Raw genomic sequence first — 14,538 nt, forward strand, 5'->3', positions numbered from 1 at the left:
TCACGCTGGACTAGAGGCAAGTGATCACCATCAAGCTGAAGTAAGGGAACATGTTTACAGCCAATAATGGTCTATTATCCAAATCAACTTGTAATCCATACTAAAATGCCATTAAACATATGAAAGTACTTGAATATAAGAATGGTTAATGTACCTTCAGTTGCTGACCTATCTTCATTGAATGAGCAAGATAAATGAAAGAATGAACTGATTGGAGAGTGGATGAGAGGCATCCAAGGTTGGCTATCTGTGAATCATGATGGGGCTATTGGTAGACAACTACATCATAGGAGAAAAATGTTCTCCTAGGGTTACCCAGACATTTGGGTGGGTAATAGTGCCTCCCAATGAAAATTGATCCAAGGATAGCATGTCTATATGTTGAAAATAAACCGCTAACATCAACACTCATGATTCCAATATTAGCCTCAGAAGCTATGCCCCTTATGCTGGCATATCCCTCAGAAACATGCTTCCATAGCAATGCCTCATAAGATGAAAAGGATAGCACCTACTCATCTGCAAAGAGGTCTTAATCTCCTCCCAAGATGGTGTTTTGATGATGAAAACAACAGAATTGGCTTCAATACTGAATTGTTTCGCAAATTTGAAACTAGCACTAAGAACAAGTCACAGAAGAGCTTTGCTTGTTTTTTGATGAAAAGTCATAAATGGATTCAAATGGATGTTTTGACTTGAGCTTAGGTATTAAGAAACCTATGCATGTCATTCCTCAACACACATCTCTAGAACTTTGATCAAGGAGTAAGCTACCTCATTCACACAAATTGTAATGCAAGTTTGATCTTCTAAAGGCTAGAATTTGTTTGAAAAAGGTTTTAACATGAGCAACTGATCATGTTTGCATGTATGAGTGTTAACAATGAGCATTTGATTGCTCGATATAAGCTAGGGGGTAATGCCATGCAAGGAGAGGGTATGACCTAATGATTGTAGTAAAGGTTGGTAGATAAAGGATGAAAGATAAACCCTTAACTTGAGAATGATAAAATACACCCACACAATAAAAAATATAGAGAACAACCCTTAAGGTAGGGTAACGTTGTCAAATACTCCCTATGGATGGAATCACTCCACAAGCCATGCTTGCTACAATACAAATATCAAAATTCAACATATCTTAATACAATGATACTCGTGCATTTGTACATTCTCATGAGTATTCCTAGGGGTCTATGCCAACCACACCTCGTTATTATATTCATTTCTTGTAACTACCTAGTGCACCTATTTATTGTCCACTAACTACCAAGTGGGCTTTTTCCGTGATTGTGGCCACATTATATTCATTATCCCCCTCCTATCTAGGTACATTACTCAAATCCCACTTAGCATGCTTCATCCTTGAAATATGAGCAGAAGCCATATAATATGATAAACTAAGCAACATAGTCAATTGGTACCATGGATGTGAATCCATCCATCTTAGTGTTGGAAATACCGAGAGGGGGGTGAATCAATATTTCACTTATGATTAGTTAATTTTATTTTTAGAGCATTAATAAAAAAGTAATCAATAGTGCACAAAATCAATAGACAATAGACACCAAAATTTTCTGGTGGAAACCATTATGGGAGAAAAATTGTTGAATGCTTCTCTAATAATTTTATGAGTACATCAAGGCTTCAACTCCAACTAAACTAAGCAAAATAGTCAATTGGTACCGTGGATGTGAATCCATCCATCTTAGTGTTGGAAATATCGAGAGGGGGGTGAATCAATATTTCACTTACGATTAGTTAATTTTATTTTTAGAGCATTAATCAAATAAAAAAAATAAATCAATAGTGCATAGAATCAATAGACAATAGACACCAAAATTTTCTGGTGGAAACCCATATGGGAGAAAAATTGTCGAACGCTTCTGTAATGATTTTATGAGTACATCAATGCTTCAGCTCCAACTAAACTAAGCAACATAGTCAATTTGTACCATGGATATGAATCCATCCATCTTAGTTTTGGTACCGAGAGGGGGGTGAATCAATATTTCACTTACGATTAGTTAATTTTATTTTCAGAGCATTAATCAAATTAAAAAAATAAATCAATAGTGCACAGAATCAATAGACAATAGACACCAAAATTTTCTGGTGGAAACCCTTAAGGGAGAAAAATTGTCGAACGCTTCTCTAATGATTTTACGAGTACATCAATGCTTCAGCTCCAACTGAAAGGGGGTGCCCCAACTCCCTATTACTCTAGAGATGCGTTCAATTTTCCAACTCCAACGCCCTAGTTTTATGAACGACTGTTGAAAGGATGCTCCAACACCCTTGTAAGCTTCACTTACCATAACACCACCCTACCACCCTGAAGTGTCTTCAGGCTCCAACCTGAAGGTGATTCTAATCACCTGCCTAACACCACCCAACCACCCTGAAAATGATAATGAATTTGGCCATTATTGTGGGCTCGGGTACCAGGGACAATTGCTCACTTACAATGAGTAAACTTCTGCAAACTCTTGTGGGTCCTCGTACTAGGGACAATGACCTACTTACAATGACTAGACAGCTAACCATGAATCCCCTTACACAAATCACGTAACCCTTATTGCAAGAATTGAACTAAAGACTATCACAATCATTTTGCCAATCAGTTGTGAAATAATAACAATGAATGAGATTGCTGAAGGAATACCATTGTAGGTTACACTTTTGTCTCTTACTGCTTGAGAATGACAATCTGAAAATACTAAGCAAGAACTTTTACTTCAAATGATTAAACCCAACAACACTTTATTGCTAGACGCCTTGAAGCAATGGTTAGTTAGAATTATCTTCATAACCAATCGACATTTGCTCAAGTATGTCACTATATTGTCTAGAGATTCATTGCTAACAAGGTCTATGCAAATCTGCCCTTAAGATAAATCTTCACCTTTAGCTCAATCCAACGAGTTCTGCCTTAGAAGTCATGGATTACTTGCTCAACGTTTCAATGTAATCTTTTAGTGAATAATATTGCAAATGGGAGCTCGGAATGCAGTTGCTTTTGGAATTTGGACAAGCACAGGTGTCACAATAGAACCCTAAAAGAGGTCGAGTTTCTTCAGATCTTCGGTCTCATAAGACAAATCTTCAAGGAAGTATATTGGACTGAAAGATGTGCATTTGATTTCCAACTTGGAGCGAAGACAATCTTGCAACAATAACTCCACATCTTGATCTAGCAATTTCTCCACTGGATCGAATTTTTTTTAGGGCTTAATCACCTCAAGAATATGCGTTCAAGATTGATTTGAGGAGGGCCAAATACAATAAAATATTGCGGCTAGAATGGACTTTTCATTTTCTGCAAAGAAACCTCAAGAAAAGCCTAAACTCATAAGCCAATAACCACATATCCTCGTTGTTCCCAAAGAATACAAACCTCTCGTTTAATTTTCAACATTGCCATAGGTCCGAAGTTTTAGAGCTCAAAGAATGACGTTTAACCCATACATAGACGAGGACAATGAAGCTCTTTAAATAATTTTCTCTTGATTGAATGTTGCCTTCAATGGATGAGTCGACTTGATGAGTTTAAGGAGGGAAATGCAATTAATTGTAAATTCAAATTTTTTAGGTCGAAGCCAATTCATGAGATTGTTGCCTTTACGAAGGAATTTGAATTTTTAAATTCAAATTCTTAGGCCAAAGCCCATGATACCTTGGGCCAATTTTTTTAAATGTTAGATGCCCTCAACAAAATATTTAATTAATTCATCATAATAAGACTTTTTTTTGACTTCATGACTTTGCCAAATAAAAGGATGCCACATCATCAACCTTTGGGGTTTTTGCCCACACGTTGGGGGATTTATCTTTAAACAAGGATATCTCACAAACTGTGAGGGCTCTCGTGGCATGCCACGTACCACCGGAATCATCTCGATGAGAAGAATCCAACAAGAATGATCCGAATTCGAAAAACGATGATTTGCCATGTCATTTTGGTCAACAAAGGTGGGGCATCTTCTAGTGCTACTTGGGTTGACATCAATGACAACCATATTTCAACACCTGGTGAAATGTGGACATGGGGTTAAAACCATAACTTTTCCACCTTGATCTTGATTCAAGTTGCTCGTTTGGTTCCTTCTTGTTTGCATGCTATTCAATATCTCCCTTGATTGCTTTTAGTCCTTCACTTAACTCGATACTAAGTGCCTTTTTGGTTCCATGGTGGTCCATAGTAAGTTTGTTGATTCCCATGACCTTAGCTTTATGACTATTAGTATTAGTTCCTCAAGGTGATGTGGGTGGTAATGCCCATCAACCTTAGCCTTTTTTTGTAACTTAATTTTTAATATTTGACTTTTCAACTTGTGGTTCCTTGTCATGTAGCTCTTTAGATTCTTCTTCCATTATTTTGGCCTTCCCAGGCTTTCCTTTGGCTTCTTTTGTAGACTCTTCGAGTCTTCATCTAATGCAGAGTTGCAGGAACCACCCCCTTGGTTTAGGAGGCATATCTTCGTATTAGACAGATACTCGAGGAGAACTGTGGTTCCGAAAATTGAAATTGTGGTTTCAACCTTTTTTTGCGGTTTCTGGACTTTTAGAACCATGACAGTTACTAACCATGGTTCAATAGGCCCGAACTGCGGTTCTGCAGGCTCGAACCACAATTGCACCACGATTTCGGAAACTGCTCACACGGTTCCGCAGGGATTTTTCTGGAATTTTTGAACCGCTATGTGAGAAACCATGCTTCCCGGACACTCCCAAGGTGTTCCCTTGATGCTCCCTAGACGGTTCCTAGATGCTCCCTAATGGTAATGCTAATTTCTTAAAGTAAAAGTGACATTCTCTTTTATCTTTCATTTTCGTCCTTCTACTTAAATTTTATACCATGAAATGACTCAAGATGTTTGAGAGTGGTTGCAACCTCATTGGACCTAATATGGAGAAAATAGAATTTCATATCACATTAAAAATTTAACAGACTTTATAGTTTTCAGGATTTCAGGATCAATGGGATTGTGGCATTTCATTAGATTATATCATGTATGAGGGTATGTGATTGGCATTTAATCAAGAGCACCAAGCCCTATATGTACCCTTCTCTCAAGTCAAAATCATTGATCAAGCATGTTAAGCTTTCTTTACCATATTATAAGACTTGGATTAGGAAGTTTGATCAAAATTGGGCAATGTTGACTACTATCCCTAAAGAATCGAAGTAGAGGCAAAGACTAGACAAGAGGAGGGGAATCTATAGTCTAGATGGTTGATGCTTGAATATTTAACCATTAATGTACTATGGATGCCACTTCTATCTTGATTTTTGTACAATATGTATGCTTTGATATATTCTACAACTAATTTGGCATTCTGGATGTTTTTTTGAATACAAATGCAATGCTTATGGGATGCTTTGCTTTTGAGGATTTTTGGAAAATGACGCTTTCAACACTTCGCTTCCTAAAAACGTCCCTGCTTCCTGCAACCTTGATCTAATGTCTTTGTAGGTACTGCAATGAGTTTCTAGACAATCAATTCTTCTTGTGCCATCACCCTTCTTGTTTAGTAAGAGAAAATTCTTGCAGTGTGGTTTTGTTTTCCTTGTACTAAAGCTACATAAATTTTGTTTGCACATTAATATTATTCATACCAAGTCCATCCAAGGACATCCAAGAATAATATCCCATCATCCATATCTATGGCATTAAAATCTAAGGGCCACACATATTTATCCATAGTAATTTTCAAATATTGAAAAATCAAATCTTATGAGCTCCAAGCTGTGTGCTTTGAATATGCTTTGCAGGGATTTGCATTCTTTTAGCCAAGTTAACATTGATGAAATTATGCTTGCTACTATCATTTATGAAACATAACCTTTTTGTTGTTGAAGACATATGTGAACTTGTAATATGGAGTTGTTACATGAAAATAAATCCTTCTTCAAAGCATGAGTCCACCTGTCTAAAATAATTGTTCATATTCTTCATCTGAAAAGTTGTCATCTTGTCAAAGTAAGCAACTTCTACCATATGGTAGTGTCTTTTAAACCAAAGCATAGCCCTATTCTTCAATGATTTGCCATAATGACTTGTATACTTATTGTATTCTTCAATACTAGGACCGCCATATTTTCCTGTAAGAAAACATATTTCTTGCTATAAGCCATAAATAGAACTAGGGCTTTGAAAAACTAAATTACTTTTCATTGGAGCTCATTTGTGTTGTTAGCTTTTTGAGGTGGCAAATTTGAAATAAACATAGCTCCCTTGATATTGATGGTAATATGTATTATGACCACAAATACGAAATGCCTTGTCTACTTTGCATCTATTGGCACTAGTCTTGCAGAAAATTGGGCACTTTCTCAAAAAAATCTCCTTTGTAATGGGTGCTTTTTCAAGAGGCATTCATATCTACAATTGCTTTCTTTAGATTCTGTATAGGAAGCTACATGAATAGATTTGAGTGCCACTGTTCTCTTTTCCCTTGATGAATCTGCAATAAGAAAAACAATTTTCTTTTTCCTTGCCCAAGCAAGACGTTTCATATCAGTTGTAGTAAACCTTGGTAGATTAATGATAGAAGATAACCCTTAACTTGAGAATAACCAAATTATCTTCACACCATAGACGACCCCGGAGTATAGAGAACCCTTAAGGTAGGGTACACCATGAAATACCCCTTGTGGAAGGAATCACTCCATAAGCCATGCTTGTTCTAATACAATACTCAACATATCAGCTGAATACAATGATTGTCATGTATATTTATACGTTCTTAGGTGTATTTGTAGGGTCCTTTTCCAACTACCCATCAGTGTTATATTCATTTCCTTTCATTACTTAGGGGGACTTTATTAGTGATCAACTACCCAATGGGCCTATTCTATGATTATGGCGACATTAGGTTCATTATCCTCCTTGGGTACCTCATACATTCCTCCCTAGGTACATTATAGTGAACTTGTGGGGGTGAGGTGCCTACCTGTGTAGTGGGAGGATGGGCACTATCTCCAACATATGATGTCATTTGTGTCCATGGTTGGGTGTCTGCTTGATGCATAACACCTCCAGTGACTGAGATTTGCTAGAAAAAGGAGGTAATGGGCCTAGTGGTGTAGGTTCTGGACTTTACACCATCAGTGTTATATTCATTTCCTTTCGTTACTTAGGGGGACTTTATTAGTGATCAACTACCCAATGGGCCTATTCTATGATTATGGCCACATTATGTTCATTATCCTCCTTGGGTACCTCATACATTCCTCCCTAGGTACATTATAGTGAATTTATGGGGGTGAGGTGCCTACTTGTGTAGTGGGAGGATGGGCACTATCTCCAACATATGATGTCATTTGTGTCCATGGTTGGGTGTCTGCTTGATGCATAACACCTCTAGTGACTCTTGTTGGAAAAAGGAGGTAATGAGCCTAGTGGTGTAGGTTCTGGAAAGGTATCCATAAGGTTAGATTGTTGAAAATTTAGTAGCCATGGTTGGTATTTTCATCAAGAAAGGAAAAGAAAAATTAAATTTGAATTAATGACTCTACATGTGTCAAGTCGGCTAGGCTGCTTGGAGGCTCCCATTTGGCCTCCTTTTGAAGACTATTTATAGGAGACCACTTCTCCTCATTTGCACTTCGAATGATCTCATATCTCTTTCTATTCTATGCGAAGAAGACAAGTTATTTGGAGGCCGAAAACAAAGGCAAATATTCTATCTCCTATTCCTTGATCCTATAGACCTAAGCAAGCCGAGTTTTGTGGCATCACTTGTGCGAAGTTTTGTGGCATCCCTCATGTGACTTTTGTGGCATCACATATCGGAGATCTGTGGCATCACATATTTGAGTTCTGTGGCATCACTTATGCGAAATTCAGTGGCATCTATCATGCGAATTTTGTGGCATCACATATTCGAGTTCTATGGCATCATTTGTGCGAAGCTTTGTGGCATCTATCATGCGAGTTTTGTGGCACTCTTTTTGTTGTTCATGCAAAGGTTCTGTGGCACCTATCTTTGTACTAAAACGAAGATCTGTGGCAAATTGTCTTTGTGATAAAACAAAGATCTATGGCACTTGTCTTCGTGGAAAAGCAAAGGATTGAGACACTTGTTTTGTGGCTAATCTGAAGGTTTGAGGCACTAGTTGTTCTGTGGCTCATGCGAATTCTAAGACTGAGGAAGAGGACAAAACTCGGCCCCTCTATTGTATACTTTGAATGTGAACTAGTGTTGACTATTTCTCTCTCCTTTGACTAGTTTTGACTTCAAAACCTCAATATTTGCCAACTCAAAACCAGTCAAAGGAGAGAGAAATAATCAACACTGGCAAATAATGAGGTTTTGACCAATGGATGTTTTGACAACAACATATACAATGCTAGATACCATCTAGGCCGAAATTGCCAAGCTATCAATCCACCAGGGTACCATCTAGGCTACCTGCCAAGGTACCCACTTGACAAGGATCTAGGTGTCATAGAGGCTTCCTGCCAAGACACCAATTCAAGGATCCAATTCATCATCATCAGGGATCCAAGTGTCAATTACCAAGACACTAACTCATCAGGGGCCTCGATGTCATCCAAGACACCTACTTGTCATGGATCCCTCGATGTCATTTAGGCAAACATATCAATTCCAATAGAGCTCTGTAAAACAACCAGGCCAAGACACCAACACAACAGGGAATTTAGACATCTTCAACCACCCTAGAAAGGGATTTATAAATCATCAAGATGTCCTTCCTAGTACCATCATATGGGCTTGTAGCCTAAGGTACTCATCTCTCCCTCTAAATCAGAGATCTCTATCAATCCAAGCATGCTTATCAAATATTCAGACTTCGCAGGGAGAGATCAACACATCAACTACTTGTTCATCCAACAGAACACATTGTAGATGCACGATCCCAACCAGTACTAGTAATTATTATCAATATGTTAGCATAAAATCCAGGGTCCTCAACTATTTTGATGCTTCTTAGGTTATTACAATATCCAAAAAAATCTTGATGGAAGCTTCCTTTCCAACCTCTCAAGCAACACCAAACTCAACCTCAACACTACTCAAAACAACCCAGTCTTATTCACGACTTATAGAAAATAAGCACCCGCAATGCTTTAGCTATTCTCCGATCTCATTCTCTCCTCATGACCTTTTGTAGATGTACGACTATTAGTCGTGGCCTAGTGTATGACACATGAAGCAAAGAATCATGTCCTCCCTTTCAACTAGGGGGGATATACACTTTCCTTTATAAAGGAAACATATCCAAGCTCCCTCTCAGTTTAGGGAGAACATCAACAATTTTTATCCTTCCAGCTTCACATATTCTTTCTTTTGCATCAAGTCATCAAAGAATTTCGTCCTTTCAAAACATCATTCCTTTTATCTTCAAGGTCATCTTTCAATCATCAATGTAAACTTCAAAGTCATCAGGGTTCTTACAAATGCCCTCTTTTCATCATGCTCAACATAATTAAAAAGTCATCATCAAGTATGAGGCAGGCATACAACCTCTTAAGAACTATGTTACATGTACCTGCAAATCTCATTAACAAGTACAACCAAGCACAAATATATATGTACAAGAGCATGAAATTAACTTTATCAAACTAGGGTTATCATGTTATCACAAGGAGAGCATCTAGGGTTATCAAAACTTCAAATAAGAAATTAAACCTTAGATATCCAAAATCTAAACCTTGTTAGGGTTTTAATTGTACGGAAGCATTTACACCTAGGGTTTCACTTTCATGCCCTAGGATCTTATATCAACCTTTGCTAGGGTTTTTTTATAAACCCTAGATATTATCATCAATCCCTAAAAAACTAGGGTTTTACCAAAGTGAATAAATAGTAAAAGATAATACTACAAGGGTTGACTTAATCTAGAGATCAAACTCCCTAACAGTATATGAATCTTCAAAACCCTAGATAGGAGAGAGTCAGATTTAAATTGATCTTCTCTTATGATGAAGACTTGCTACAAATCTTATAACTTTTAAGCATACCTTGAGTTGTTCCTTCTAGAAACCTTACAAGGCTTCCTTTTGAAAGGCTCCCTCTGCAACAAGGCTTCATACAAGACTCAAGTTTTCCTTTAGGGTTTCCTCTGAATCTAGCCACAATCCTTTCTTTAGAATATTCATGTAGACCTTTTTTCAAAGAAAACATAAAGAAAGGATTATAATCAAGCAACAAAAATAAAACTAAATATATAGAGGGAATCAACAAGGTAAATAATACTTATCTTTTGAGAAAAATAGAAGCTCCCTTTTGATTTTGCATTGATGTGGACATTGTGAGGGATTTCTTCAATTTATCAAAACAACTTAAGAATTTTCTATCAAATCATGTTATATCTACAAACCTTAGGAATCAAAAGAAAGAGAAAAATCTATAAAACCTAAAAATAATGACCTATACTATAAATAAAGGATGTACAAGGGATAACATCCCTTAAGACTTAATAGAATAAGTCTTTGACTTCAGAATCCTTAGTTTTGGTCTTCTTTGGAGGATCATTATCAATGGCAATTGTAGCTTGGTCTCTTTCTCTCTTCTTGTTCTTAGGATTATCAAGACATTGGTTCTTATAGTGTCCCATTTTGTGACAATGAAAGCATTCTATTTTAGAAAGGTCAATCTTCCCATGATGATTTTTCTTTGACCCGTTAGATTTCTTATTTCCTCCTTTCTTCTTGAAATGAGCAGAATATGCATTTGAAGTGGCATTCTCTTCTTCTTCTTGCTTTCCTTCTATCAAGGCAAGACAAGCTTCGTAGGTAGACCACATTTCCTCAAAGGAGGGAGATTTTTTCCAACTACTAATTCCAGCTGCAAAGGCATTCCAAGACTTTGGTAGTCCTAGTAGGGCAGCAATCACAAGTTCCTTATCAGGGATTATTTCATCAACTGCTTGTAATTCATCTCTTATACGGGCAATCCTTACAAAATAAGAGGACACTGTATCATCTTTGGTCATTTTGACAGTTCGAAGTTCATTCTTTAGACTTGCCACTTGTCCAATATTCTTGATTGTAAATAACTTGGAGAGGGCATCATACATTTTCTTTGAAGTATCTAGTGTGGATATGTAGGGAATCAAGTTGTCTTTAACTCCATCCACAATTAGGCTCATGGCTATAATGTCATTTTCCTTGTACTTCTCCTTTCCAGCATCATCAGTTGGTTCTTTGACTTTTCCTTGTACTAAGTCCAATACTTTATTTCTTGCAAGGATGAGGTCCATCCTTGTTTTCCATGCTCTAAAGTTAGAAGCTCCTTGAAGTTTATTCTCGGATTTCATTGATGATGCCATAGATATATTTGATAATGTTACTTTTGATGAGGACTAAAACTCTTTGAGGTCTTCTATTGATCTTCCAAAGGGTTGCTTACTATTCTAATACCTTTTCCAAGGGAGGTCCAAAAATTTCTTTCAAAACTTACTTCTTTCTTCCAAATAAATCTTCAAGAGTCCAAAAACTTCTCTTCTTTCTCCTTGAATCCTTTCTTGAACCCTTACTAGAGAATAAGATGATCTTCAAGCTGCCTTTTTCCTTTCTTCACCTTAGCTTTGATTCCATGTTAGAAAATCAGAAAGGCAGAGAGATTTTCTTATCTTGATAATTACTTGTGATGTATTAGAATTCTTGTTGACTTCTTTGATGTCTTCTTTTATCTTCTTATCATCAAGCAACTATCAAAACCCAAAACATGAGGATCAAGGACACAAGATGTAGGATTTTCAACCAGGGCAAAACCCCTTTCTTAGGGGAAAACCCAACAAAATTCTCTTCTCTTCTTCAAGAACCAAATCAAATGAGACAACCAAGACCTCTAGACCAACATCCAACCTCTCTCCATCCACCAAGTTAGCCTTCCAAGACAAGTTCTTTCAAGTGAGCTTAATCCAACAAAGTTAATCCAAGCCAACCTTCTCCAAACTCAGTCAAATTTCAGATCTCGATGTCCTGCAACAGAATTTTGGTCTTTACTGCAGACCTGCAACTTTCGGCCCTCCTGCAACTCAGAAATTTCGCACGTGGACTATAAAGAACCTCCTTTCCTTCACTAGGGTTCGTCCTTCCTTTGCTAGGGTTATTCTTCCTTCTTTAAGCCTTCACTCCTTTTTTCTTGCCTTCGCACTTCTCAAGATTGCAGATTGAGTTCCTTGCTTGATTGATTCCAAACTAAGTTGAATGCTTGTCTATATATAGTGAGTGATCGAATCACCTTCATGAGGCCAACTTGATGGAGGGTAAACTTTACATTTTTTATACAAATACAAATTTCTTTCTTGACACAAAAAGCCCAAGAAGGGTCTATTACATGATGACAAGGATTATGACTTATGACTCAATCCTAGAAGCACTCAATGGGTGCTTTGACCTGTAAACAAAATAAATTGAGCATAAAATCCATGCTTAAAAAAACAAATTTTCTTTGATCTTTACAATAATTTTCTTTTCTTCTTTTTACAAATATATAAGGATTACATCATGTCAAGAGTCATACAACAATTATGAAGACCGATACTAGTTACATTTTCAACAGAGCCAAGTACCTCAACATCTGTATCTCTCTTAACCTGGAAACTGTATTATACTATGGATGTTTTTGTAGCGACTTTGATAGATAACACATGTTTGATAACATTTATTTATGCTGCAAGAGAATATATTTTAACTTTGAGGCATACGGTACAGTAGAAATGAGTTTCATTTTGTTAATGATATATGTGATGCGTGAGATGTTATGCATTGATATCTTTTATGCTTTTTCCATCTTTATTTGCAGCTATGGGACATAAACATGGAATCAAGTCCAATTGCAACTTTCAAGGTTCATGAACATCTAAGGCCTAAGGTCAGTGTTCCAATTGGGACTTGATTTATTCCAACCTTCCCAATATTTCTTCTGGCCTTTTACTTGCATTCATAGTTTGTTTTGATTGCCAGTTTCTGCTCCCACTTTGTTTTTGTCAGGCAGATTCATCATCGGTCTGCCTTTTCTATTGACAGGCAGTTTCATTTTGAATGTTCAAATAGTGGCTTGGTATGAAACTTTAAATCATAGTCACAAAGCACATTTAAAATTCCCAAAGTATGGTATAATTATGGGATTCTGACAAAGCATGAATGTATAGAAAATATTGCAACATACAAGGAAAAATGCAAGATAGGAAGAATTTCATAAGTAAAATTAACAGGAAGAAATTTTTATGTCATCAATTAATATGATCATAGTAACCTTTGTAACATCAAAATACTCGTTTTCTTCTTTATAAATAAAATAATAAGAATAATCTAATTTTAAGGTCACACCCAAGCCAGAGACCAAATTGGTGTTTGAGACCCCCTTGTTTGTGGGACAGTGGACCTGCCTCCATGGAGTGATTTAACTGCTAAAGTTTACAGAGGTGTGCATACTCTACCCCCCTCTGGATTTGAATCTGTGACCACTTAGGAGCAAACACATGTTCTTAATCACTATGGCCACTAAAGCTGTTGATATGATTCAGAGCACTATTTTGCCAAGTTAATAATGACCGAAGCAAAAATAGGACTTGCATGGATTTAAAAAAAAAGGCTATTTCGTAACAAAGCTTTTAATGACAGCTATGTTACATGCCGCAGACTATGTCTGCATCAGATTGCCAAATGGCCTTGCCATGTATTGATGTTAACCCCTGCTGTGGAAGGCTTCACTGCTTGTGCAGGCATTTATCCCTGGATGAAAATCAGATGTTATCCCAATTTTTTAGATTGTATTGTAATTTTACATAATTGGTCAACTAAACTTAGAAATTTAGATGCCTCCATAAGGCTATTTAAACACTCTTTCTGAGTTCATTTTATTTTTCCTCATATTGAATGTCATATTCTTGAATGGATGTGTGATTCATAATTTCATTGCATCATCTTGTACCGAGCATTATGATTGTGGTAGACACCAGATTTTCGTTATGTATAAATCCATCTATTAGACATTAGATATTGGACCTGATAGTCATTGGTTAGTCAGTTTCATGGCAGGATATGGTTTTTAGAGAATGTGATAAAGTCTGAATTGACAGACTAGCACTGCAGGTCTGCATAGGTAACTTAGTGAATTCAAACTGGCTCCTGTTTCTTAAACTACTTTTATGTCAATTTTTTTTTTTCTTTTTGCAGTTCAGTAGTTTAAATTTGCTTTATGGTAATAATTGCCAGCTTCAAAAACTGAAGTGATAGGATTCTTCCTTTCTAATGGACAAACCTGGTTTCTTTTATCTATCAAACATTATTGCTGTAAATTGGTTCCTAGGAATTGTAACAACTGTTACAACTTGATTCTGTAAGTCTCTCATGTTTCAGGGTTTATCCATAACTAGGAGTAGGTACATTGTTACCCTCTTTGAAATCAACATGGTTGTAATTGATGTATTGCATCCAGATAAATTGCAGGTTTTTATCTCATAATTATGTTTAGATTTTCATCTGAAGTAACAGATACTGCATCCTGGTGAAGATGTCCTTCAGTTATATTTTATATTGTGTGTGCCCATGCTTT

General features: G+C 36.7%; 1 protein-coding gene across 5 annotated transcripts in view; it reads left to right on the forward strand.

The window, feature by feature from the left end:
• LOC149247221 (serine/threonine protein phosphatase 2A 55 kDa regulatory subunit B beta isoform-like) overlaps positions 1 to 14,538 on the forward strand; it is a 123,076-nt gene that overhangs the window by 104,853 nt on the left and 3,685 nt on the right. For 4 of the 5 annotated variants that reach the window (XM_089458152.1, XM_089458150.1, XM_089458153.1 and 1 more), the window contains exon 10: positions 12,784 to 12,852. The exons of the other annotated variant lie outside the window; for it this stretch is intronic. In XM_089458152.1, the coding sequence (XP_089314278.1) occupies positions 12,784 to 12,852 (69 nt within the window). The remainder of the gene's footprint in view (positions 1 to 12,783; positions 12,853 to 14,538) is intronic. 5 annotated transcript variants of the gene reach the window in all.

This window comes from Pinus tabuliformis, chromosome 7, assembly GCF_031772625.1.
Source record: "Pinus tabuliformis cultivar Carrire ecotype Pingquan chromosome 7, CPIR1, whole genome shotgun sequence".
Taxonomy (NCBI): Eukaryota; Viridiplantae; Streptophyta; class Pinopsida; order Pinales; family Pinaceae; genus Pinus; species Pinus tabuliformis.